At 39.5% G+C, this 27,542-nt stretch overlaps 1 protein-coding gene and 1 pseudogene across 15 annotated transcripts in view; one reads left to right on the forward strand and one right to left on the reverse strand.

Moving 5' to 3' along the window:
• The window catches only part of PCDH15 (protocadherin related 15), a 1,242,339-nt gene that overhangs the window by 772,256 nt on the left and 442,541 nt on the right, over positions 1-27,542 (reverse strand). For all 15 annotated transcript variants that reach the window (XR_009252204.1, XR_009252205.1, XM_058696346.1 and 12 more), the window contains one exon: positions 19,516-19,634. Coding sequence is in view for 13 of the 15 variants with exons in the window: in XM_058696346.1 (XP_058552329.1) it covers positions 19,516-19,606 (91 nt within the window). In the remaining 2 variants the exon portion in view is untranslated. The remainder of the gene's footprint in view (positions 1-19,515; positions 19,635-27,542) is intronic.
• On the forward strand, positions 5,493-6,313 carry LOC131492636 (peroxiredoxin-1-like; annotated as a pseudogene).

Raw genomic sequence — 27,542 nt, forward strand, 5'->3', positions numbered from 1 at the left:
AAATACTAATGTTTCCAAAGCCTTTTCTTCCATTGTTAGCATTTTAATTACATCTTAAATATACTTTACTAGACTAATCATAAGCAATTTATTATACCCTCTAATCATTACCAGATGAACAGGGCTCTTCTTAAAAAGTACGTACTGATATGACGTAATGACCCTTGCCTACTTGCCCAAGCAATAACACCAATACCACGCACCTGCACCTCTGTGGTGCCCTACCCCCTCCTCTCTGCTCCAGGATGCAATCTCTCTTGCAGATGCCAGACAAGGGCCAACCCTGTAAGCAGACCTTGCTATGGACCGCGGTGTCTGTTCTCTGCATCCTATGCAAGTAAATTGCGTTGAATTTGGAGGTATCACATCTTCCCTCTGATCTGAAATTTATAAACATCATGCATTGACAAACCATGAAGCTATCTTAAGCAAATATATTTTCAAGAAGCCACACGTGTGAAAAATGCAATGTGCTTTAAGACTTCAGATCAAGTCTCTGAAATGTGTAGAACAGAAAGAAGTGACATGAGCACAAGGGATGGGAGGACCGCGGAAAGGGCACCAGGTCACAGCCTGGTAGCATTTTTCCTCTTTCTAGAATTAATAACTGGAATGGCAGAAAGATACAAAGAGGCCCAAGTCTATGCAATATGATAGTTTAAAAGCTTTAATTTTATAACTATGAATAAGAAACGAAGTCTGCAAGTATAGTCCTATTGCTTCCTAATCCTAGGAACGGGGCTGAGATTTGGTTGTTTTACCTGAAATCATGTAAAGGAAAACTGTGGCGATACTGACATATGGTGGTAAAACAGAAGTAAACAGATTTCAGTAAGCTGTGGTTCTTTCAGGTATATGAACGTCCTTCACACCTTCATGTCATAGCATCTGCTACTGCCTCTGTTTGAGTTCAGTTCTCTTCCCTCTATCACAAATCTCTGCCTCTGCTTACCCTAGTCCTGTTCAAGGCACAACTTACAACTGTTCTTTAAGAAAAACAATTTAACAAGGCTAACTCCAGAATGGTTTTGTTAGCAATTTTGTTTTCCCATAAAATTCTGTGAATGCCACTTTGACAGCTTTATGAGGTTTTCTTGTCTGCGTCCCTAACTATGCTATAAAATCTTTAAGGAATGTGTTACTTTTCTACAGCTGATGTAACAAACTACCACTGACTATGTAGCTCAGAACAACAGTTCCGTGAGACACAAGTCTCACTGGCATAAGATAAAGGTGTGGACAGGGATGTATTCTTCTCCTGGAGTCTACAGCAGAATCCATTTTCTTGCCTTTCCTAGCTTCCAGAAGCTGTCCACTTCTCTTGGCTCATGGTCTTTTCTCCATCTTTAAAGGTAATAACAGCCAGATAATCTCTTCTCCTAGCACATCACTGTCACTTCCTCCACACTCACATTCCTCTCCCACTCAGAATTAAATGGCTTCAGTTTTTCACTTTTAAGAAGCCTGATGATCACATTGGGTCCTCTGGATAATCCATGATAATCTCTTTATTTGAAAGTCAGGTGATTAGCTAACTTAGTTTTATCTGAAATCTTAATTGCCCTTAGCCATGTAATGTAATATATTCCTAGGTTCTGTGAATTAGGATGTGGAATCTTTGGAAAGCTATTGTTTTGTTTATCCCAAGGGGATAATGAATTGTCTGGTGTGTGTCATGAATTCAATAACTATGGTACTGAAACAATCAAGTTTCAGGACATAGTTAGCTCATCTATTCAGTACCATGGACAGAAGAGGATATATTTTATTTTATTGAATATTTGAAGCATGAGGACCTTCTACATGGACAATGTCCAGGTCAATTTGACTAGATTATTTTAAGAATCTCCTATCAAAGGGTTACATTAAATTAAGCTCTTCATGTAACAGATGAGGAAACTATGTCCCAGATAGGGGAAGTGATGTTCTCAAGGTCATCCAGCTTGTTAGTGGAATAGCTGAAGCTTCTGTCTTCTCAAATCTTAGCCCTGTCATTTTTGGATATCCCTTTGGCAATATGGTCTTATATAAGTGGACTTGTGTATGAATCTCTGCTCTCAAAGTCACTTGAAGGCATCACCTCAATGCTGTGATTGGAAGCACAGTGGGTCACCAATGTCCATGTTAAGATTTTGTCTCAGTGTTCCCAAATTTGCAAACTCTTCAAGGATCAAAGCGATACCTTATGCACAGAAATTCTTAATATTCTGATGTCATTCTAGTTCTTCACAGAAGTGGGGAGACTACTTCATTCCCCCACTTGTGTCACATTTTGTACCTCTCAGAACACAGTAGAGCTCCATAAACTCTGGGGACTCGGGATCTTTTATGAAAAAAAGAATTCTTTTCAGCTTTTATGACCATATGTTTAAGACAGGCATTTATGACACTTAGGATGGGGTACTAAATTCAGGGAGAAACTATGTATTTTACTCTATTTTGATTGCAATCTAATGAGTATGTTTTGAAAAGAAGGATATGGTCTACGAAATAATTGACAGACTTACAAATACGATTGTTTTTTTCAAAATTCAAATTTGTACTATGGGGAAAGAAATCTGTCCCAGGAATCTCTGCACATTGTTAATATATCTAGAGTATATTTAGTTACATTCAGTAAGGGCATTTAATGATAATTAACATCCTAAAGTACTCAGGTAAAAATTTACCCAGACAAAACAACAGAGAAAAAGAGAAAAATGAGATGGCTAATGGGATTAGGAGGGTGCCTTGCTTCCCTTCTTCACACTTATATCCCTACACCAAAAACCCTGTCCTTTACCCCTCCTGTCTCCTGAGGAGGACAAAAACTGTTAGGGAGTATTACATTTAATCTTTTAAAATAGTAATTTTTGATGTTTTCATATTGAATTACAATGGGTATGGAAAATAATTCATGACCATTTTCCTTACAGTCTTTAAAAAATTTACATATATATGTATTTTTTAATTAATTACAAATTCAATTTTTGTATTACATAAAGGGGCTACAACAAAATTTAAAATTCTCTTCTTTTTTTGAATTTTTTATTTATTTTTTAAATTTTTTAGCTATGTTATTTTATTTTTAAAATTTTTAATATATGAAATTTATTGTCAAATTGGTTTCCATACAACACCCAGTGCTCATCCCAAAAGATGCCCTCTTCAATACCCATCACCCATAAAATTATTGTCAATTTCCATAGTTTATAATATGATTTATTCAGACAAACATGACTTCAAAAACTGAGTCCATGAGAAAGTATACATATTTTCTTTGATGTTATTCTTAAAATCTTATTTGGTCAACCGGTTAAGAGTTAAAAGGTGTTTCTTGAAGCGGGCTCTAAATTTACTCATTTTATAATATTAAAAGGGAAAAAAAAAGGCCTACAAACTCTAAATTTTTAGAGAAAAATCCTGCATTCCAGAATGCTAGATTGGTGTTCCTTTATTTCTTTATCATTTTGGCTTTATATGATTATTTTAACAAATTAAACACAAAATATCAATGTCTTTTTCTTTCTTGAGAGAAAAATTATGTTTATTACTCTTTGTAGGAATATCCAATATACAATTGTTACCTTACCGATTGTATATTAGACATTCTTATAAAGAAAAACAATTCATTGAATTGTACACAAGGATCCAGAGAGGAATCAAAATTAAATATATATTTCTTTCAACAAAAAACAAAGAATAATTGTAAGAATTGATCATTTCCTACCCCATTGGTGATTTTTTAAGAAAAATCAGAGCAAAGCATTGAGGATTACTTATTATTACTTTTGCAAAATTTTAACACCATTCTAAATTAACTACTTGCTCTTTCAAACTCAATGTACCCACAACGAAACTCATGATCGCTCCTCTATCTGTGGTCATTTTAGGGCTTCCATCTCAGTGAATGGACCAGCTCTGGGAATACTTCCATATATCTTTGTCTCCCCTCACTCCCCTCACTCTTGGCTTTTAATAAATCACACATCACATGTGTATGTGTATGTGTGTGCATTGTGTGTGTTTGTATTAATCTCTCCACCAGTCTCTAGATCCAGTTTCCTTCTCGACCCAACCCTCCTCCTCCATACCATCTCCTGGTTAGACTATGTCACAGGTGTGTGTCTTGCCTGTGTGAGTCCTGCATCAATCTTTACGGGAATCCATTCTTTCACTGTATCTAGTGATCTGTCTTAGAACAAATGGGATTTTATTGTCACATATTTTCTTGCACTCCTGCTTTTAAAACTCCAATGGCTTCACTTACAATTAAAACAAAAATTATTATCACTTTGACTATCAACAACCTTGGTCCCTGCATATCTCCTCAGTTTCATTAGCATCTGATTTACACAGGCCTTCATTCAGACTCTTAGCCACACCATGCTTACTTCTGATCATGGGGCCTTACTCTCTCTATCGGGATGGGGATATTATTCTCTCCATCTGGAATAAACTCTTTGTCCCAGTGCTCTCCACAGAACCTGGCACATAGTAGCAATCCTATAAAACTGTGTTGAGTGAATAAATAATTAAATGAATGAATAGTGAAAGTAATTAGCACAAGATATATATTACATATTCACTAACAGATATTTAATGAATTCTTAAAAAAATATTCACTAACAGAGATGAAGTGATTCATAGAAAAATTCATTTCTCTGAAGCAATAACGATTATGTCCTAAACCAGAATAATCATAATGGCTCAGTTTAGAGGTAGCAGTTCATTTCATTTCACATGTTCTTATTTCTGTATATTTTAAAGAAAATCCATTGAAACTAAGGAAAAAGGAAAAAGTGCATATTTACCAACAAATACCTGAAATATATTTTCTATAAAAAGTATCAGTCTTTACTAAAGTGACTTTGACCCATGTTTATTCCTTGTAAGTATCTGTTTATCTTCCAAAGTGAAGGAGGAAGACTGATGATAAAGTTTGATAAACCTATTCTAACATAAGTTTTTTTTAATTTACTTTAAGAGCATCTCTTCAAATAACTTTATATCATACTTTTTAAAATGATTTCCAAACCTCAAACCTGAAAGAAATTTCAAAAAATACTTAAGAAATGTATTTCAGAAGTACCAGTAAAGTTATTTCCTTTTTTCTAGTTTTATACAATGAAATTCTACAATCCAATCCAATTCATCAGTATAATTGGCTAATGTATTGAAATAAAAGTGTTGCCAAACTTGTCATACATACAGCATATTGAGAAGAGCCTATTTTGAGAATTTCTGAAGTTAGAATACAATTTTCTCTTTGTGCATACTTTCAAAATTCACTTGCTCCTACATATCCTTCATTAAAGGAAGTGAAATATTCATTCATTCATTCATTCATTCATTGATTCATTCATTCATATGTACAGGCTTTCTGTTCCCTCTTAGAGCAATATGTCTTTATAATTTGGTATAGATTCAAAAAATGCATTTAAAAATGGGTGTAGGGGTCTTCTTCCAGACTGCTTTTTGCCGTGTTATCTCTCAGAGCTGCTGACAGCAAGATGTCTTTAGGAAAGGCTGAAATTAAGCATCCTGCCCCCCAACATCAAAGCCATGACCATTATGCCAGATGGCCAGTTCAGACATCAGCCCCCTTGACTACAAAGGAAAATATACTGTACCCTTCTACACTCTTGACCTAAGCTTTGTGTGCCCGATGGAGATCACTGCTCTCAGTGACAGGGCAGGAGAATTAAAAAAAATAATAATGTTTATTCCTTTTATTGAGAGGTAGAGAAAGACAGAGTATGAGCAGGGGAGGGGCAGAGAGAGAGGGAGACACAGAATCCAAAGCAGGCTCCAGGCTCTGAGCTGTAAGGACAGAGCCTGACATGGAGCCTGAACTCATGAACTGTGAGATCATGACCTGAGCTGAAGTTGGATGCTTAACCGACTGAGCCACCCAGGTGATCCAGGGCAGGAGAATTTTAAAAAGTCAACTGCCAAGTTCTCCTGCAGACTCCCATTTCTGTCACCTGGCATAGATAAACATACCTGAGAAACAAAGAGTACTGGGACCCATCATTGTTCCCCTGGTATCAGACCCCAAGTGAACCATCACTCAGGAGAGTGGAGTCTTAAAGGCTGATGAGGGCATCTCATGCAGGGGCCTCTTTATCACTGATGATGGAACTGCCTTTGAGCAGATGACTGTGAGTGACCTGCCTGTTGGCTGCTCTGTGGATGAGACTCTCAGACTAGTTCAGGCCTTCCAGCTTACTGCCAGGCACAGGAAGTGTGCCCAGCTGGCTGGAAGCCTGGCCGTGACTCCATCAAGCCTGATATCCAGAAGAGCAAGGAATAATTCTCTAAGCAGAAGTGAGCACAGAGCCATTTTAGGGCCTGGCTGCGGTAGGCAGCCATGAAAACAAAATCTGTTTTGTACAATTGTCATGCTTAAAACACAAAACTTTAGGTGCAGATGTGGAATGGGACAGGACAGGCCCTTCCCGCAGGGACTGGGGACACCAGCCTTTCTTCCTCTGGACAGAATGGCCTGAGCTGTGCTGTGGGGCAAGCCAACTGCTGTGTCCAGGAGCGGGCTTCCCTTGCCATCTTTTGTTGTTTCTATTAAACTTGAACTGAGCCAAAAAAAAAGTTAAATATGGCCATATGAATCCCATAAGCATAAAACTCTGAATGAGATTCAATTGTATCCAACGCTTACTGAATATGTTTTTTTATAGTGTAAGTCACTGTTTTTTTTTTTTTTTTAAACAATCTATTCATTACTTATTTGCTCTACCAAAACATGTCAGCAATCTTAAATTGCAGCATTTCCTACTGGAGGGCATTGTCCAAGGTCAACAAGGAATATTGCCATTTGACACTTCCCTATGTTGGGGGACATGGTTGAATCTCTTCTGTTTTTATTTTTTTTTTAATTTTTTTTTAACGTTTATTTATTTTTGAGACAGCGAGAGACAAAGCATGAATGGGGGAGGGGCAGAGAGAGAGGGAGACACAGAATCGGAAGCAGGCTCCAGGCTCTGGGCCATCAGCCCAGAGCCCGACGCGGGGCTCGAACTCACGGACCGCGAGATCGTGACCTGAGCTGAAGTCGGACATTCAACCGATTGAGCCACCCAGGCGCCCCTCTTCTGTTTTTAAAGTGCTTCTTTAGAAGTTTCTAGTTATTCTTATTAGCAGTCCCATCACTGGTCAGTTGTTCTTTCCAGTAATCTCTAGTGAAGGGATGGGGCTGGTGGAAAATCCAGAATTAAAGAGTTTCTTGGCAAGGCTGTTTGCATAATACTGTCTTTTAACATCAGCATGAGCACTGAACTTGGAAAACTCTTCAAGAAGTTTCAGTACATGGAAGCTGATTTTCATATGATTTTTAATAGGTACGTTAGTCTGTGTATTTTTTGTTTATGCTATGGAATGGAGCGGCTGGTATCATACAACACACAGAAATATATCACGCCTGTCTTCAGATGTCACATTTGTGGATGTCTGCTCCCAAAGCTACATTAAATGGTTTGAAAAAAAGGGCCTGCTCGTGTCAGGTCTGACGGAGGCAGGGAGCACCCGTGACCGATGCAGGCCGCCTGCACTGGCTCTGGTCCAGTGGCCTCAGGTCACTGGGCAGCTGTCCTTCTAGGTTCTGCTTTTTCCTGAGAATATATCTCACTTTCCATATTTAAATGAACTCCCATGGAACTGATAATTTAACAGGTGCTATTTGGCAACGGTCCTAGTTTGGGTTTAAATCTTACAAATTTAGAGATTAAATTGAAAATGTTTTCAAACTTCATTATCTTGGGGGAAGGAAATCAGACGGCATCTCCTCTGAAGTGCTCATCTGATAACAGAAGGAAGCTTTAGAGGTTTTGAAGTGTACGTGTACTCTGGGAATTTTTTTTCTAAAATGCTATCCTAATTCCTTTCTGTAACAAATGAGATTAAAAGTCCAGTTAAGATTGCCTTTTTTAATGTTGACCAAACGGTTAAAAGCTTGGAGTGACTGGAGCCAGGAAAATGTTTGTTGTACTTTCTAGGATTTAAATGATCTAAAGAGAGGAAGGTGACAAGAGTAGACCAGGTGCTGTGTACGAGAGAGAGAGAGAAACAGAGAGACAAGACAAAGAAACAGGAAAAAGAAGAAATAAGGAAGCGAGAGAGGGTTGCGTGAAATGTGAGGAAAAAATGAGAAGAAAGTGATAAGAGAAACGTCTGCCTGAGTGAAGAAAGGGTAGTAGGAAGGAACTAAAGGAAAGTACTGCAGGTAAAAGGAACTAATCAAAACTGACAAAGAGGTGAAGGAGGTAAAGAACATGAAAGAAAAATGTGGAAAGGGTACAGACAACCAAGTGGTTACCGAGTTTCTACTCTACACCAGACGCCTTAACAAGTGCAGCTCAGAAATGCCAGGCTCGATGAGCAGAAAATCATGCAGAGAATTATGGTTCCCAGAAAAAAAGGATGCAGAAGGCAACTGATTGCTCTAAGAAAGGTACAGTCCATTTAAGATGTAGCAGGTGAGTGTGTGTGTGTGTAAATGTTTTCAGGCCAAAGGAACCTAAATAAATACTAAGTAATGACAAGGAAACATTAAGTTGACCTTACTTTTAATTTGAAAATAGTAATAATTATTATAATATACTAAAACGGATGTATTAATCACTGCCGATACGCCAGGAAGCATAGAAAGCAGTTTTCGTGCACATCAGTTAATCCTAACAGCAATCTAATCAGAGCTGCTATTACCCTTGTTTAACGGATGGAGATCTGAGTCTTAGTGAGATTACATAACTCATCAAAATTCATCCATTGATTGTGCCAGGATTTGAAGAAGGTCTATGTGACTCCAAAGCTCATGCTTCAACTACTGTGCCACCGATAATCTTCCATATCCACACACCACCAATGGGTATCATCTGTTAATCCTCCCATGTTCCCCTTGGCTTTGCACACATGAATGCTTAATATAGCAGGTTTGGATCTAATGCATCCCGTCACTCAGTTTCCAAGTAACTTAAACTATCTCATCCTAAAATCTTTCTAGGGCTAGCTACAGCTAGCACAGACTTGGAACACACTTGTAAGAATGCCATCCTTTTATTTTTAAGTTTATTATTTTGAGACAGAGAGACAGACAGACAGAGACAGACAGAGACAGTTAGAGATAGAGAGCATGAGCTGGGGAGGGGCAGAGAGAGAGGACATAAAGAATCCCAAGCAGGCTCTGTGAGGTCAGTGTAGAGCCTGATACTGGGCTCGAACTCACAAATCGTGAGATCATGACCTGGGCCGAAATCAAGAGGCAGACACTTAACTGACTGAACCACCCAGGCACCCTGTCATCCTTTTAACTCCAGCCTTCACAATGTACAGTATATTGATTAATATGTGTAATCTGTTTGTCCCTTTCACGGATGTTTCATACGAACTAGGCTGTAGCATTCACGAGGTCAAAAATGTACCTTATTGATATTTGTATCCCCAGAACTTAGCAAGAAGCTGGCACATGATAGATGTTATACATATATGTTGACTAAATGGACAACAGGGGTTGATCATGGCTCCATCATTCTCCAAGGATCCAAGAAGGATCAGGGTCCACACTGTTTAACTTCCATGAGTCCTCTAACCCTCTGTACTAAAACCATAAAATATAGTAGTTACGACTGTGGCAGCATAAGCCAGGCTGCCTGAAGGACGATCATGGCACTCTGAACCAAGACAGCTTGGTATCTTTAAAGCCTCAATTTTCACATCTGGGAAACAGGACTAATAAGAGAATTTATCCCATGGGACTTTAGTGAAGGTTAAATAAATTAAACAAGAGAATATATACTCAGCGGAACACTCCTGTTTGCTTCCTGCTGTCCTAGAAATCTGGCTCTTCCCAGAGATTGTTTTCCCATAGCACTGCCCTCCTATTCAGAAAGATGTATACATACACACACATTATGAGGATTATGGGTAAATAAATATGCAGTGTGAGCAGAGGAGCGTGCGTAGTGTGTGTTGGGTGGCTGGCACACAGAAACCACACAGCTACAATTATCAGAAAACTGCTGTGCACGTAACAGGTGCTGCACATGCTTGTTACACCTGAAGAGATGAATGAATGAAGGGAAATAAAGGACACAGTGCACGGCTGACGTTTCCTTGAAGGGCTGCGTTCCTTTCCCTGTAGAGACATTACTGGAAGTGCATCCCACAGACCGACTGGACCAGCTACGGCCACACCTGGGATGGAGCCACACACTTTGGACGACGGGGCTGGCACTCCCTCTTCACACAAGGTCTCAGGCTCAGTCTGAACAGCTCTCATCAGTATTCCGACTGTTCACTAGAGACACTTAATAAACTCAGAGTAGTTGGACAGTCCTCGCTGAACAGTCTAATTGAGTGGCCCTGAGGGGCGGTGTCGAGGCTTCCACGAGGAGGAAAGATTAGTGGTGAGAACAGGGCTACTGATCTAGGAATAAACACCACTGTGTGAGCCGCCAACCTCGTGAACAAATGCCCAGAACGGCAGCTGATGATCAGATAAAAAAAGGCAGGAAACACACCTGAGGAAAGATGGGTTCGGTCTGACGTTTCCACAGACTTTTCTAAATGGCACGCCACGATGGGATAAATGCCAGCGGAATCTCTAAAACACGACGTATCTGTGTGTAGTTATAGCTCACCTAAGCCATTTTCCCAACACGATGCAAAAGAGTAGCTCCGTGCAGCATCTCGGTACACGGGTGTTCAGTGATTGTGTCCCCATGTCAATGCTGAGCCCCGCCATAGACATCAAACCCTCACCAAGTGCATTTCTCAAATGTGGTTTGAACTCAGTCAGTATTCTCAAACCTCACCGGCGTGCCCTATTTTGTCAAAAGAGGTACTTCATCTCTCAATTTTTTTTTAATTCGATGCTTACTTATTTCAATAACCACTAATTGGGTCATTCCATCAAGGGCTGAGGAAAACAAATGAGACAGTCTCTGTCTCAGCAATTTATAATCTAAACATAAAACAAACATCATATGATGTGTTAGAATATAAAGGGGGAAGACAGACATTTTCCAGCTTGACTGAGCTATAATTTACAACAACTGTACATATTTAAGGTAGAGAGTGCTATGCCTTGATACTTAAGCATTGCAAAATGATAACTATAGTCAACCAAATTAACACAATTTCATCCTGCATAGTTGTCTTACTTATGTATTTATGTATTTACTTTGCTGTGTATGTATGTATGTGTGCATGCTTGTGTGTACTTTGCTGTGGTGAGACCACCCAATATCTACTCTTTCAGCAAATTTTAAGAACACAGTGCAGTATTATTAACTATCATCACCCCGGAACTTATTCTTCTATAACTGGAAGTTTCTACCCTTTGACTAACTTCTCCACATTTAATTTTGATTAAGTGTCATTAGTAGCAACACCAAAAAACAATGAATGGGTTACTACCAAGGAACAAAGATAATTGGAATGAAGTCAGGAGGGGAAGACTAGATTTTGATGCCCAGCAGGTGGTTTTTGCACGTGGAGCTCAGATAACAGGTCTGGTTTTGGCTTTGTCACCTTCCAGGTATGGCACCTGGGGAGACCAACTCCGCCTCTCTGTGCCTCTATGGTTTTCTGGTCTAGGAAGGAGGTGAAATTGTAGTGAAATGGTATGTGGTGATTAATATCATCTCCAGGACTTCATGGAGCTCCTGTGAAAATGAAATAATAATACGTCTATGGAGGGCTTGGTTAGTAGATGGTAAATAAATGTTAGTGGCTATTATTAAGAGATGCTGTTTATAGAGTGACAGTATGACTCCTGATTTAGAAGAACTTGCTGATCATGTAGGAATGATGCATATATGATATGTAGGGACACTTCTTTATAGTTTATGAGAAGGCATTAGATACAATCAATTACAAAAACTGAGCACTGCAAACACTTGAGAAATTGCTTCCAGGGATGTCTCTCTCTTCTCTGTCTCTGTCTCTATTTGTCTCTCTCTCTCCGTGTGTCTCTCTCTCACACACACAACACACACATTGAAACAAAAACAGACAGAGGGATGTGGTTTGCTGGGGTTCCATGAAGGGGATGAACTTATAAATGAGGCTTGGACAGCTCATGATCACAAACGAGCACATGCTATTTTGTTGCCTTCAGATACTTTAACACCTAACATTTCTTGAATGAGGCCAGAGAACAGCACGCACAATCCTTGGTGTTTTGTGGAGATACGTGTATACATCTGAAACCAGAACTCCAACTCAGTGTTCTACACGGTTTTTCTGGAAGTCCATATGTTCCTTAAGTTCCTTCACTTGAAAACTCAGGTTTTGTCCTGCAAACAGTTTCTTACTGTAACTACTCCAAATCTTTTAGATTTTCCATTTGTGTTCTCCCAAAACACTGCACACAATTCTATTATGATATACTTCACAGTGTATTGAGTATCTCTGTCATTGTTAGATGAAGAGACTGTCTCAGTTTTGATGCCCTAGTGTCTTTCCTAGAGTTGATATGCAATAAAATGTTAGCTAAGGGGTGCCTGGGTGGCTCAGTTGGGTAAGAGACTGACTTCGGCTCAGGTCATGATCTCACAATTTGTGGGTTTGAGCCCCACGGCAGGCTCTGTGCTGACAGCTCAGAGCCTGGAACCTACTTCGGATTCTGTGTCTCCCTCTCTCTCTACCCCTCCACTGCTCATGCTCTGTGTCTCTCTGTCTCTCAATAATAAATAAATGTTAAAGAAGAAAATTTAAATAAAATGTTAACTAAATAAGTGAATCTGAATGTGTGGACTGCAGGAAAAGTGACGGTGTGCATAGATGGTATGCAGTGAGAGGAACACACCATGGGAGGGAAATTGGGGCAGAAAATGACCAACCTGTCAAAAAATATCAAAATTTGTTTCTTAAAAAATATAGCTCCTTATGGAAATAAAGAAGAGTGGGGCAATTTCAATTTCAAAAAGGAAGAGGTAGAATATTCATCAGGAAGATGGAGAAGTCTCATATATAGAAAATCAGAAAAAGTCAGAATCCTTGAGAAAAACCAAGCTGCAAGAAAGGTAGATCAATAGTGGCGCTTGCTGAAATGCTAGAAAATGATAGGATCTGTCCAAGAAAGTAGTCATTGGAGGCTTTAGAGGGTACAGTTTTAGTAGAGTTGTGAGAAAAAGCTAATTGAGGAGCTTAAGGGAATTGGGGTGGAAGTGGTGGTAACAGGCATAGAGACGCCACAGGAAAAGACCCAATGAACAGAACCATTCTGTCATGAGCTGTGTGAGTCGCCGATGATTGGGAGCCCGGCAAGACTATGATGACATTTTTGCTCAATCTCAGTTTCCATTGGGGATATATAAAATGAGTTCTGCCTTTTCACACCATTAGGAGATGAGTATTCTATTTCTCAGTGGGTTGAACATTTTCAGATGGTTAGAACCACAGAGGGAAGCATGCACCTGGCCAGGTACCGTGAATTTTGTCAGCATCGTTTGAACACTGAATTAGACCCTTCACTTCTTTTCCCATCTAGACTGGACAAACAGGGTGTCTGAAGTATCCATACTTAGTTAATCCAAGTTATATTGGAAATAACGTGTGTGTGTGTGTGTGTGTACGTGTGTGTGTGTGAGTGAGTGAGTGAGAGAGAGAGAGAGAGAAAGACACAGAGATTGAGAGAGAGAGAGAGAGAGAGAGAGAGAGAGAGAGCGCATGCACGTAGGCAAGCAAAAAGAGAATCTTCTAAGTACAACAATTGGTCTTCTGTTTGTCAGAGGTTTTTTTCCTGGCTCTTCAGCTCTCTGGCCATCCAGAATACGTACACAGATGGACTTTAAGTGAGCCGATTACTAGAATACACAAAAGCCACAGAAGTAATCCTTCTAGACACAAGGTCAGAGCTCAGAGAAGGCCCTGAGTTTGTATTTCTGAACCTGTTGACTAGAAAACTGTTGCTGAAACAAACAACCTAAAAAGGTGTGTATTTCCAAATGTTTAAAACTAGTTCCATGGGGGGGCGTGTTTAACAAGGACCCACATGATCACTCATCTTCAGAAAAGAGGAGACAAGAAATGCAGTGTGGGTACAACATCAAGAAAGGACACAGCTAAGCTTTCATCTCATAATGTAAATAGTCTCTGTAAGAGGAAGAAATTAAAGGGGAGACCGGAAAGAGATGTTCACAACATGTTCAGGCAAAAACTTGCATCACAATATATGCTCTAATGGTTTCATTTTTGTCTAAAGTGACATCTGTGTGCTATGTGTGTAGGTGTGTGCGTATGAGTGTATGCGCATGGGTGTACAAATATATTTGCTCAATTTCTCTCTAAGAACGACATCATATTTAGGGGCGCCTGGGTGGCTCAATTGGTTGAGCGCTGACTTTGGCTCAGGTCATGACCTCACGGTTCATGGGTTCGAGCCCCACATTGGGCTCTGTGCTGACGACTCAGAGCCTGGAGCCTGCTTCGGATTCTGTGTCTCCTTCTCTCTCTGACCCTCCCCCACTCATGCTTTGTTTCTCTCTGTCTCTCAAAAATAAATTAACATTACAAAAAAAATTTAAAAAAAGAAATCATATTTAAGTGAAGGATGATGTTTCAGACCACCCAGTTCACTGAAAGTTACTTAGAGTCTTCAGTAATCACCTTGAGTTTAATTTGATTATAACTGAAAGAGACAAGGGAAACTGTTGCCTTGTACCACTTCCAGAAAGATAAGGTTGTCAAGAAGAGATAATGGGCATTCCACTTAGCAACAGCAAATTCAAAGGACACAGGAGTTTGGAAACGTTTCCAGCATGATCCTGGGGAGATGATGAGAGTCCCATGAATAGAAAGCAGAGGAGCACATGAGGTAGACAGAGTGCTATAGCATTGCCCTACATGACAGTCTAGAAAAGTCTGGGAATACGAACCATTAAAACCATGTTACTCCTGTCGCAGAGCCGTGAAGTTTATTTAACCACCTCTCCTCAAGGCACCCCAAGTGGGGATACATCCTGCTTGGAAACCCAAGGGTTTCAGCTCAGCTCACTGGATAGTTAGAATCTCCTTATAATTCCATTATCAGCAATGTCATTGGTGGCCCATTCTCTTCTCAGGTTAATTAGCATAAGCCAGGGTCACACTGCTTCATGACCTCTGGACGCACCGATAAAAAAGAAGTTTCCAGGCTTTAGCATCAGACGTCAGACAGTTACAGTCTTCGTTGAGTGACGGTCTACCCTTCGCTGACCTTGCATGGATTACCTAACAGCAAGCATGAAAATGAAGCTGGAAATGTTCCTCAAACTTCACCTACAGTTTCAGGGGAATCAGTCAGCTCTCCAGGGAGATAATGCAATCAGTAACACTTTTCAGGAGAAAGTGTCATTTAACAAAGTCTTCAAGGTATCTGGTAAATTTGGGGGGACATAAGAAAACACACATACAAGCACAGGGACACAAAGTACTTCTTTATAAACAAATATGTACATTTATAAAAATAGAAGTATAATTATTTCTAAGTGATGAGAAGTAACCATGGCAATAAAGGTAAACAGTTTATTGGCCATGAGCCATACACCAGGTGCTATGCTACACTTCAAAACTGAGTTTCAAGAGTTATTGCCATTTATAAGGGAACGGGTCCAGCTCGTGATGGGCTTTTAAACAGAGCCCCTTCATGTGGTTGTTCTGCTTGTGCTACACAGTGGTCCCCCTCACTCACACACACGTGTGAATCGGTGTAATAGCTCAAAGTCAGCACAGAGGATGCTTGGCCTCCAGGCCGAATGCTTGCACAGCCAGGGGGAATGAACCTTTTCTTTAATAAAGTCCAGCCAGCTTTCACAGTGTGATCACACTTAGAGAACCTCTCTCTCCTCTCCCACAGACACACACACACACACACACACACACACACACACACCCCTTCTAAAACTCCTCACAGCCAGGGGGAACGCTTTCTTTAATAAAGTCCAGCTGGCTTTCACAGTGCGATCACACTTAGAGAATCTCCTTCTCCTCTCCTCCCCTCTCCTCCCCTCTCCTCCCCTCTCCTCCCCTCTCCTCCCCTCCCCTCCCCTCCCCTCCTCTCCTCTCCCACAGACACACACACACACACACACACACACACACACACACACACACACACACTTCTAAAACTCCTCTAACACTTTGGTTCAAACTTAGCCATGATGTTACAGTATATAGTTTTTTTTTAATTGTTTTCCTATCTGATTATGGCAATAGTACACACTTAATATGGACAATTTGAAAATACAGAGGAAATAATAAAAAAAAACATATTCACTACCCATATGTCATTTTCCCATTCTGGCTCTCTCTCTTTCCCTTTCATGATTCCTTCATGAACTCGAAAGAAATCAAAACAAAACAAACCAAGCCTGTGCACAAGTTGCCTTATTGATGTCCCTGTGTGTTAGAACGGGGGACATCGTTCGTGTATCTGTTTCCCCACAGTGCACACCGCTTACCAGATGGCCCTGCTTCCTCTGCTCCTCGGTGGTTCCTCCACCCCAGCACCCCCAAAGTCAGTGGGGATCAGGACACATGTTCCCAGTCAAATAAATTGGTCACTACTGGTAATGAACTACAATACAGCTAAAATAGCAATCCCAACGCTGTCTTAAGGGTAGAAAGAGACCATCAACTAAAAATGGATCATGTTCTTTTATTTTCTATCAGTTAGCTAAAATCTTATTTTTAAAATTTAATATAATACAATCAATCCCACTTATGTTATTAATGCTTGCTTAGATGTAGTCATCAACCAAATGAAATATCCCTTATGGAACAGGCCATCTACAAATTTTATTACTGACCTTAAAAACTTCTCTCAGCCATTTGAAAGGAGAATATGAAAAGTCTCAAAACTTTGCCAAAGTTTTCAACTAAAAACTTTGTTTAAAGTATTTTAAATAATAATTAGATAATATATTTTCCTTAAAAGCAGTTCCACACATTTGGCTAATCCTAGAATACTTTATTTCAGGATAATTCCCTTACGGCTAAGTAAGGAAATATACAGAAAAGCATCGGAGACTGTTCTTAAATACAAGCCAGAAGAGTTCTATTATTTCATACAAGAAAAATCTAGGCATTTATCCTAATAGACTGTTATCCTAATAGCTTCAAAGTAGTTTACATTTTTTTTTCTCCTTTATTTTTCTCTATCTGAAGCTCCAAGCCATGTATGCAGTCAGTCGCCAACTCTCACAATGGGCTAATCCAACCAGCAGATCATCAGCTGTGGCAAGGAGTTCTTTCCAGTTTTAATTTCTCACAGGCTGTCAGCATGTTTATGACCTCACCATCTTCTTCCTTCCATCTGATCCTACATACCCCATCCCCCAGCATTTGGACTTAAAAAAAAAACGCTTCAAGAGATTCTCATGGCATATTCCAGTTTAGGGTTATTTCGTGCGATAGTCATACACTGCCGAGTTCTGATTCATTCCTTCACAGCATGGGCTCACAATTTCATACAGATTTAAAAAAAAACAGCAACTATAAGAACCATTTTCAGTCACACATAACTGAACAACTGGATAAAAGTGATTGCCAAGAGACCCTAATTGCGGAAGTTCAGAGAGAAGTAAAGACCTGGGTGGGGGGTTGCTCAGGTACCCCTGAATGTGGTAGGACCACGGGGGCTCCCTGGAGGAGGCCAGTTTGGAAGGGATGCTAGAATGCACATAAGGTGAAGAGGTCTCCACAAAACACTACAGAGCATATGTCTCTGCCAAGGTCAAACCCCTGTAGCCTTGCTGACAATGAGTCAGTTACCTCAAGGAGGAGGGCTGAGCAGGTCTCTAGGGCTGCAGGGGGCCACCCCTCCACAGCCTGGCCGCACCCTGGCCCTGCCACGTGGCAGGTGTGAGGCTCCCTGCTCCAGACGGGAGACCACCTGGGCCAGCAGTTACCTGGTAATCTTATTTTGGAGGCTGTGTGAGCACATTTAGAAAGAGCAAGAGCTATAATGAGCTTATTAAGGAAACCGATCTACGGCACTATGGGCTAAACATGGAGTCATTTCCTCTGATAACCTAAATTAACATTGCTTAAAAGTACAGGGCTTGCAAATGTCTAATGTCAGCAATGATGGTGAACCCTCCCCTGCTCAGTGTGAAGGCCAAATATGAATAAAAATAGAAAGCCTTATGGTGCCAAGAACTATCAATACACTCATTTGTCACTTATTCCCAGGGCAAATTTAAAATACTTCCTTTTAATAGAAAGTCATGCTCTTCCATGGTTCATTCATGTCTGTCTATCTATCTATCTATCTATCTATCTATCTATCTATCTATTGCTTCAAAGTAGCTGTTACATTATTTATTTATCTCAACATTTAAATTTTCTTTGAAATGGAGATTTACCATCGCAATAAATGGCAACAACAGAAACGCTGGGTTCAGGCACACTTAAAGTAAATGGTGACCAATTAGCAAAACTTTTCAAGGAATCAGGCTATTGATTTACGAAAATAATTGTTCTTGAAAATTATTCTCTAAGTCTGAAAAAGAGTCATATTTTTCTAACCATGAATGACTAAGAATGCCGTAATACACGTACAATTTGAATACTGTTTGAGATAAAGTCAAATCAGTTCATCTATCTTCAATCATTCAGTTTAGCCAAGCAAAGCATAAAAATACTAATAATGCCATTCTTTGCCGCTACTCAGTGTGGCCACATAACAGAGCGGCAGGGGGGAAGAGGCGGCTGGTGCCTGTGGACCCTGAATGCTAAACAATATCAAGTAAAAACAATGAAAAGGAAAAAGAAAACCAAACTCAGCTTCCTAGAGTGGAGGAATTTGTCCATTTCTTCCATCTATTAAAGTATTATACATATCCTAATTTTCATTATGAGGTATCCAAACACAGATCTCCCCACTATTAAAATATCTGAGACACGTACATTTCAGGTTCTGCACATGGAACTTGTTAAATGGTCCCCTGAGGGACCTTGATGACCAACATCTCTTTCTAAAGTGACTGGCTGAGTATTAGGAAGGAACTCACAAACTCTAACGTCAAGTCTTTTACACTGTTTTCCTCTTTCCAAATTAAATAGCGGTGGATGAAATAATGCCATACCCAATGAAAGTGCTAACAGTAAAATCACTTAGAGCACCTACTTTTGACTCCTTCAAAGAGATCTTTCCTCACAGGAAATTTTGGTACACTTTACAGTCTTAAATTTTATCGGAGACCATTAATTGTGTCAATTCAAGGGTTAGTAAATAGCATCTAATATTGTTGTTTTCCACAGCAATTACACATTTGCTCAGGGATAATTAGTAAGTGTTCAAACGGAGGCCTCGCTCTGGATTTTCCACCACACTGCAATCCTTGTTAAGAAACGAAGTACATCGGATGCCACTTTTGCAGAACTATTTTAATTAAGGTAAATTATTGCAAACAGCTACTAACCTCTAACAACGAACTACACATTAGCATTATTCATTTCTGTGCTGTGCTTCCTTTTCCACTTAATTACAGAAACCCTGGCTAACTCTCAAAGTCAGACTAAGAGCAGACTTACCATCATCGTACTGGCCGAAGCAGACTGCAGACAGCGCTCCCAGGATGATCCCCGAAGCTAAGCATTTCCGGAGGTAAAACCGTTGTAACATCTTCTGTCAAATTCTGCTCAAGGCTGGTCTGAAATCACAGGAAGGGGAAGGAAACAGGTGACACATTCATTAGTCTATTATAGGATTTATACACACGACTGTGACAGTACAGAAAAGCCTCAATGACTTCATAGGTAATCACCTGCGCCACACCATCCACTAACAAATAACACACTCGCTCAATGCCCAGCAACTCTTTACCCACATGAATTTACACACAAGTGATCTCTAAGGAAAGAAATATTTTGTTACTCTGTAAGCAAGGAAGTTAAGAAGTTAACATACTGATGACATCGCCCTTTTAAAAATGGAGACCCTATGAGTGAATCAACTATGAAGTTATTACATTTATCGTAGCCATAGCATAGGTCAGTGATAGCGTGTACGTTGTTTCATGATGATTTCAGCTGGCAGACTAGTTGTTAGTATCCTACGTGAACATTCAATGGGCATTTGTCTTATATAATTAAATAGAAAAACGCATTATTACAATTCTAATTGCTTCCTGGCAGAGCAATAAGGGACTGACTGTGCCAAGTAAGACAAGGGAACACCATCCATTTCTACCACATCTGTCTTCCAAAGCACTTGGATGAATTTCATTTCAATCCCTTTGCTTTTCTTTGCAATCTCCAGGAAGTAAAGACACCAGGTGAAATATTAGTGGCCAGTGAGCACACCAAAAAAAAAAAAAAAAAAAAACTTATTGAAAGAATGATGTGCTAAGCTTCCGTGTAAATTGAAAAAAATCATTGATGCGGGCTTGTTCAAAGTGACTCTGGGTATAGATCAGGGAAGAACAGGGATAGGAACCCTGTCTCTCTGATTCAAAGGCGTTACATTCAGATGCCTATGGGGGACAAGAAGACCAAAGCAGAGAGTGAATTAGGCTAAAGGGACACCAGGGACAGTGAGGCTGTGATAAACTGGGAGTCTCAGGGTTTGCCTGCAGAGGTCAGCTGGTACAGTGTTGCCAGGCCTTCCGAGTTTCCAGAATATTGTAGAAATCCAAATTTCCATGAGGGATTGCCCAGTCGTCTAGATAATTGCTCAACCTTCATAACTAGGTGCTTCTGGCTCGCTACCCTGTACCCCAAGGGCCTTCAGTCAACCAGACCTGTCCAGGATTCTCTCCCCTAGATGACTAGCGGTAAAGTTCATCAGAATGTGCCAAGGAAATACTTTAATTCTGCCTTTACATGCAGTTTATTTCATCTATGTTTCTGTTTTATCTGTGTGTGTTATAGTTTATTTGCACAATAGCATATATAGATATACATAATTTACTTTAAACTTGTATGAAAAGTTCAAGCCCGTTTTTTTTCTTTTACTCATAGATGCGTAGTGCTTAAATTTCATAGGTCACTGCACTGCATAGTGCATAGGTCACTGCACTGCATAGAAAGGAAGTTATTCTGTTTCCTTACCTAAAACAGACAGACAAAAAGAGGCACTTTCTTATTACCTGGCTCTCACACATTTTTCCCCCTTACTGGCAACAGACTCAGCCTCTACTTTTGTAAATGCCAGGCCTAGGAGAGCCTGATATTAGATATCACAACAGTTCATGCTTACGACTGGCCAACGCTAGCACACGAAAGAGCAGTGGGTTCTTCGTAAATGCAAGTTCTTAAACTCACCGATTACATGATTTTGAGCAAATGAGAAAGCATCTCTATCTTACTCGCCTCATCATTAACATGAAGACAAAATGATATCTACTTTGTATGTTTGTTTTGAGGATTAAGTGAATGGCTATAGGATGTTTTTAAAGTGTTTATTTGTTCACGATCTCGCGGTCCGTGAGTTCGAGCCCCGTGTCGGGCTCTGGGCTGATGGCTCGGAGCCTGGAGCCTGTTTCCGATTCTGTGTCTCCCTCTCTCTCTGCCCCTCCCCCGTTCATGCTCTGTCTCTCTCTGTCCCAAAAATAAATAAACAACGTTGAAAAAAAAATTTAAAGTGTTTATTTGTTCATTTTTGAAAGAGACAGCAAGCAGGGCGAGGGCAGACAGAGAGAGGTGGGGACAGAGGTTCCGAAGCAGGCTCCAGGCTCTGAGCTGTCAGCACAGAGCCTGACGCGGGGCTCTAACCCATGAACTGTGAGATCATGACCTGAGCCGAAGTCAGACCCTCAATCGACTGAGCCACCCAGGCGCCCTGTGAACGGCTCAGTGCCTCTAACAGAGTGAGCTTAATCTGAGTAATTTTGACTCAGCCTCTATGGAGTCTTCCAAGTGCTTAAACATATTGTCTCAATCTGTCTTTAGCACAGCATCTAGGGTAGGTGTTAGATTATCTCCAGTCTTGGAGGAAAGGTCACATTCACTGGCTTAAGGTTACAGACTGGTGAGTGGCGGAAGAGGTGGGACAGGTGGTGAGTCTGAAAGGTCTGCTCATGCATTACAGAAAAGGACTAGACAATTCTAAGCAGAACACATGGCCTGGAAGGTTTCATGGCATCTGGAGGCCTGTTCCCAAACCTGGATGTGGCCCCACTAAGATTTATTCAAATACTAGCTCTAATTTTTTTTTTCCCTAAGAAATGTGGTAACATTAAGAAACAGAAAACGGTACATAAAATTACAATATATATATATATATATATATATATATATATATATATATATGTATATACAGACAGAAAATAAAGAATACTGATCCAAAAACAAAAAGCAAAAAGCAAAACACAAACAACAAAACTTAAAGGAAAAGCAATACTATCTTGCAAAATGACAAAGAGCAAAGCTGTGTTCCTTCAAGAATCTTTAATCGATCAACTTGACTACCCTCTTACTGGCTTAGTTTTTTATGTGCTCACTAATATGCCATTCTCCTTTGCTTCTGAATTGTTTTAATATTTATTCATTTTTGAGAGAGAGAGAGCCAGAGAGAGACAGAACACAAGTGGGGGAGGAGCAGAGGGAGAAGGAGACACAGAATCCCAAGAAGGCTCCAGGCTCTGAGCTGTCAGCACAGAGCCCAACACAGGGCTCCAACCTACCAACCATGAGATCACGACCTGAGCTGAAGTCGGAGGCTTGACTAACTCAGCCACCCAGGTGCCCCTTATTTTTTCTTTTGCTTCTGACTCAAACTATTTGGTTTCATTTAACAACCTTCCAAATGAAAACCACCAGATGGCTCATAATTGTAAAATTATTAAAGTCACTGCATTATGATATCTCTAGAAGTAGAATGTCTGGATCTGCAATCCTGCATATTGTTATTAGAGAACTAACTGTACCTATACTTTTGAAAATGTCACAGGGAAACCTTGTATAAAAATTCATTTAAAATGGGCAGAGTACTTACTTCCTGCAGTAATAAGAATACTTGGGAGAGTATGTTGTTTCGAATAATGAAAAAGATAGGAACTTCTCTGATTTGTTTTTACTACTCAGTTTATATCTTCATCATTTCCAAGGTAGTTTTAATCATTCCAATGGGTTCAACACTGATTGCAACCCGAAAGAATGGTATGACTCATCATGTCATCCTGATACCCTAAAACGGAGTGCACGTATTGACTTAATAAGAAAATCTTGGTTTCTAAAGGAAGCAATCATGAGAAGATACCTCCTAGAAAGAGGCTATGTTTCTACACACAAGAGAGTAAGGACCCCATGGCTAATAACCTTAGTGTGCCGGTCAGCCAGCAGGCTCTTCTGTCATCAAGGACGTTGGAACATATCAAACATTTTCATCAAAATAACACTTTCATTGCTAGTTGTACAGGCTGTAGAATTGCAGGCGAAATTCTTATAGGAGATGGAACCCCAAATCTTGTTAAATGACAGGTGAGTGAAACACATCCCAAACAAGACCTCCAATGTGGTGTCGGGCTTCTGTGATAAGTCCCATATCAAACTCTGCCATGTTCTCTGGGTGCAAATCTTTCCTCCAAATCTCCTTGGCCAGTAATGTTGTTCTCTAGCAATCTAGAACATGCCCCTTTCTAAAAAGGAATGGAGCTGACCTATAAATAAATTCACTGTACTTGTCTTTCAAGAGATACATTGGTTGGTAAGGTCCACACTTGGGGACACCTAATAAAGACATGTGTTCCCTATAGTGATTTGGAAATAGCATGCTATTGTCAGACATACTGGGGAAAATGGAAGCTTTCCAATTAGGTTATAATTTTACATGTAAGTGGCTGAGTTTCATGAAATTTACAGTATGTGTCCCAAAGGCTTAAGAATATTTTACCACAATTATTCAACATATAATATATCTGTTTTGACTTTCAGATCATTCAGATTCACAGCCACTTAAACCTCATATTTATTTCTCTGGCACCCAATGTTCTCAGAAATTCATTTATTCAACAAAAAGTTATGCAGGATCTATGAGGTATCACTCACTCTTAAAGGCACCTAGAAAATAGCAATAAAGAAAGTCCACTCATATCTCTACTCTCATTTATCTTACATTCTAGGAACGTGAAGCTAGACCAGACAATAAACACAAACATGTTATACAACTTGCTAAAAGGTAATAAGAGACACGAAAATACCAGCTTGCAGTTCCGAAATTTTATGCGGTCACTAGACACTTAATTCTCCTTCAGAAAATGAAGTAAGATTGTACGAAGCAACCAATATGCTTCCTGATACTAGAACAGAAGGAGAACTTTACAAGGACAGCACAGCTCTTCCCATAGCCCCAACCGAAAGCATCCTCCACCGTATCTAGTGTCCTGAGGAAAGACTGTTCGTCCCTTGGAAGAAGAATAAAGGTCTTTCACCACCTTTTGCTTTCAAGTATAAATCCAGACACTGTAAACACACAAAGCTCTGCCCTTTGGGTTTTATCCCTGCTCCCTGTGTCCAGGTTGGTCGTGGTGCCACACGGCAAGAGCAGCCAAGCTTGACGTCACAGCAGTCTTCCTGCTGGTAAATTTTTGAAAACATCAACTATATACTTCTTTTTAAGTCTCTGTCCCTGACTGCTATCTGAAAAAAGAAAAAAAGAAAAAAAGAAAAAAAGAGAAAAGAAAAAAAAAACAACACCAGAAGTTTTCCTTGATATATCGAAGTTTGGAGCGTCCTGCCAATACTCCCATGAAGAATCCCACATTGATGCTGCGTCAGGAAGCTGGGGTCTCTCTCGGTGCAGTGGGGGCTGTCTGCATGCACCCGTCCTTCACAGTCTGCTCACTGAGGCTATGGAACTTCTATCCCTGACATTTAGATGGCACTATAAAAATAGCCTGTCATGGGTCCACATTCCTTGCAAGAAACATATCCTCTCCACTTCAGGAAAAAGAGCAAATTTCCTTTCAAAGCAACCTCAACTATCAAATTGAAAACACAAGGTTTTCCAAAGTCACTACATCTCCCCACACCAAATAGGAATTTCCTTAGCTGACTGGTTGGAAACCTTCCTTCTATCTCACCATGGCGGGAAACACCAAGAATGTTTGCATCGCTACAGAGAACACTTATCACCCCTAAGCATGACGTGATGAATCATCCTTCATTTCTCTTCTTTCTTTGTAACATAAACTTCAAAAAACATAAACTTTTAAAGATTCTTTCATATTTCCTTCTTTTTAGATCATGTTGTATGTTTTCCCTTATTACAAATTATGTATACATTTATATTAAATACCTATAATGTATTTATGTTTATAGATAACTTTATATTAAATATGTCCATATATATTACTTATAAAATATACCTATATAATACAGAAAATATAATTACATATTTTGCATGTAGATTATAAAATATATTACATTTTATGTATTTATATATAATAAATATATTTATGTAAATTTACATTATAGTTTAAACATAATATCTATAGAAAGAGATACACTTATGTTTTATTTAAATTTATGCTACAGGGGCTCCTGGGTGGCTCAGTCGGTTAAGTGTCTGACTTCGGCTCAAGTCACGATTTCACGGTTCGTGAGTTGGAGCCCCGTGTCTGTGCTGACAGCTTAGAGCCTGGAGCCTGCTTCGAATTCTGTGTCTCCCTCTCTCTCCGCTCCTCCCCCGCTTATGCTCTGTCTGTCTCTCTCACCTTCAAAAATAAATAAAACCATTAAATTTATACTACATATAGCTAGCTACCTAAACATTGATATTATCTTTCATTTATTATTATTATTTTTTTTAGTGAAAGGTTGAATTCTGTTTCAAGGAAAGAAATAGCCAGCCTGTAGCCAATTCTACATAAAGGTAGGAAAACAACTTTGTTTTCACTGGGCATTATAATCTAAGCCAGCCCTTCAGCCTGGCCCAGACAGACCAGGCTTACCTGACCTTTGCTAGACTCTATAGCTTGTTGATACCCCACCATGTCTGAGTGCACCTTGGCTCTCTATTTGCAAATGTACATTTACTTAGTATCGAGGTTCCTCAAAAAGCTAAAAATAAAGCTGCCCTACTATCCAGCAATTGCACTACTAGGTATTTATCCAAAGGACATAAAAATACTAATTTGAAGGGATACATGTACCCCAATGTTTACAGCAGCACTATTAACAATAGCCAAACTATGGAGAGAGCTCAAGTGTGCATCAACTAACTGAAGACTGGCTAAAGAAGATATGGTATATTACTCAGCCATCAAAAAGGATCAAGTCTTGCCATTTGCAACAATGTGATTGCAGCTAGAGTGTATTACACTAAGAGAAGTCAGTCTGAGAAAAACAAATGCCGTAAGATTTCACTGATATGTGGAATTTAAGAAACAAAACATGATCAAAGGCGAAAAGAGAAAGAGAAAGAAAGAGAGAGAGAGAGAGAAAGAGAGAGAGCACAAACCAAGAAACAGACTCTTAACTACAGAGAACAAATTGATGGTCACCAGGGGTGGGGGGTAGGGGGTTATGGGGATTAAGGAGTGCACTTGTCATGATTAGCACAGGGCAATGTATGGAAGTGTTGAGTATATTATCCACCTGAAACTAATATTATACTATATGTTAACCAACCGGAATTATATAAAAACTAAAAAAAAAAAAAAATGTTTATTTTTTATATGTGTATGTGTTTCTCTGTGAGTGTGTATGTGTGTACATGCGTTGTCACTATGGTGGAATAAAATAAAGTTGATAAAAATAATTTCAAAATGGGGAAGAAAATAAATCCATGAGAGCTAATCTTGTCATCGCTGCAATTGTTTATAGACAATGTGTTGCATCTCAGTTTTAAACATTTTAAATATGTACTCAATAGTTGTAAGCATTAAGTGAGACTGGTTTAACTCAAACTACCTTAACTGAAACTACATGATGTATATAAGGAGAGTCCAAATTTAGAAATTTTTCTTCTACAAATTTTGCTGGACTTGTGGAAATTTCAATCAGTACCTTAACATGTCTGTAGGGGTCTATCCTTTTTTAAATGTTAGTTTCAATCATAAAGATCTATATTTTAAAAAATGACATTGGTTGTTTTTTGGGGTAATATTCCTTATCAAGAAAACAAATTACTTCTATCTTTATCCTGTTCTGTTGATCTATATGTCTATTTCTATGTCAGTACCATAATGTTTTGATTACTATATCACTGAAGTATGTCTTAAAATCTGGGATTGTGATACCTCTCCCTTTGTTCTTTTTTCTCAAGATTATTTTAGCTATTCAGGGTCTTTTGTGACTCCAATCTTACACCATAACAAAAATAAACTCAAAATGGATGAAAGACTTAAATGTGAGACATGAAATAATAAAACTCCTAAAAGAAAACATAGTTGGTCGTAGCTTGGACATCACCCTTAGGAACATTTTTCTAGATATGTCTCCTGAGGCAAGGGAAACAAAAGCAAAAATAAACTATTGGGACTACATTGAAGAAAAACAAAACTTTTGTACAGTGAAGGAAACAATCAACAAAACTAAAAGACAACCTAATGAGTGGGAGAAGATAGTTGGAAATGATATATCTGATAAAGGGTTAACATCCAAAATGTTAAAAAAAC

The sequence above is a fragment of the Neofelis nebulosa genome, chromosome 13, assembly GCF_028018385.1.
Source record: "Neofelis nebulosa isolate mNeoNeb1 chromosome 13, mNeoNeb1.pri, whole genome shotgun sequence".
Classification (NCBI taxonomy): domain Eukaryota; kingdom Metazoa; phylum Chordata; class Mammalia; order Carnivora; family Felidae; genus Neofelis; species Neofelis nebulosa.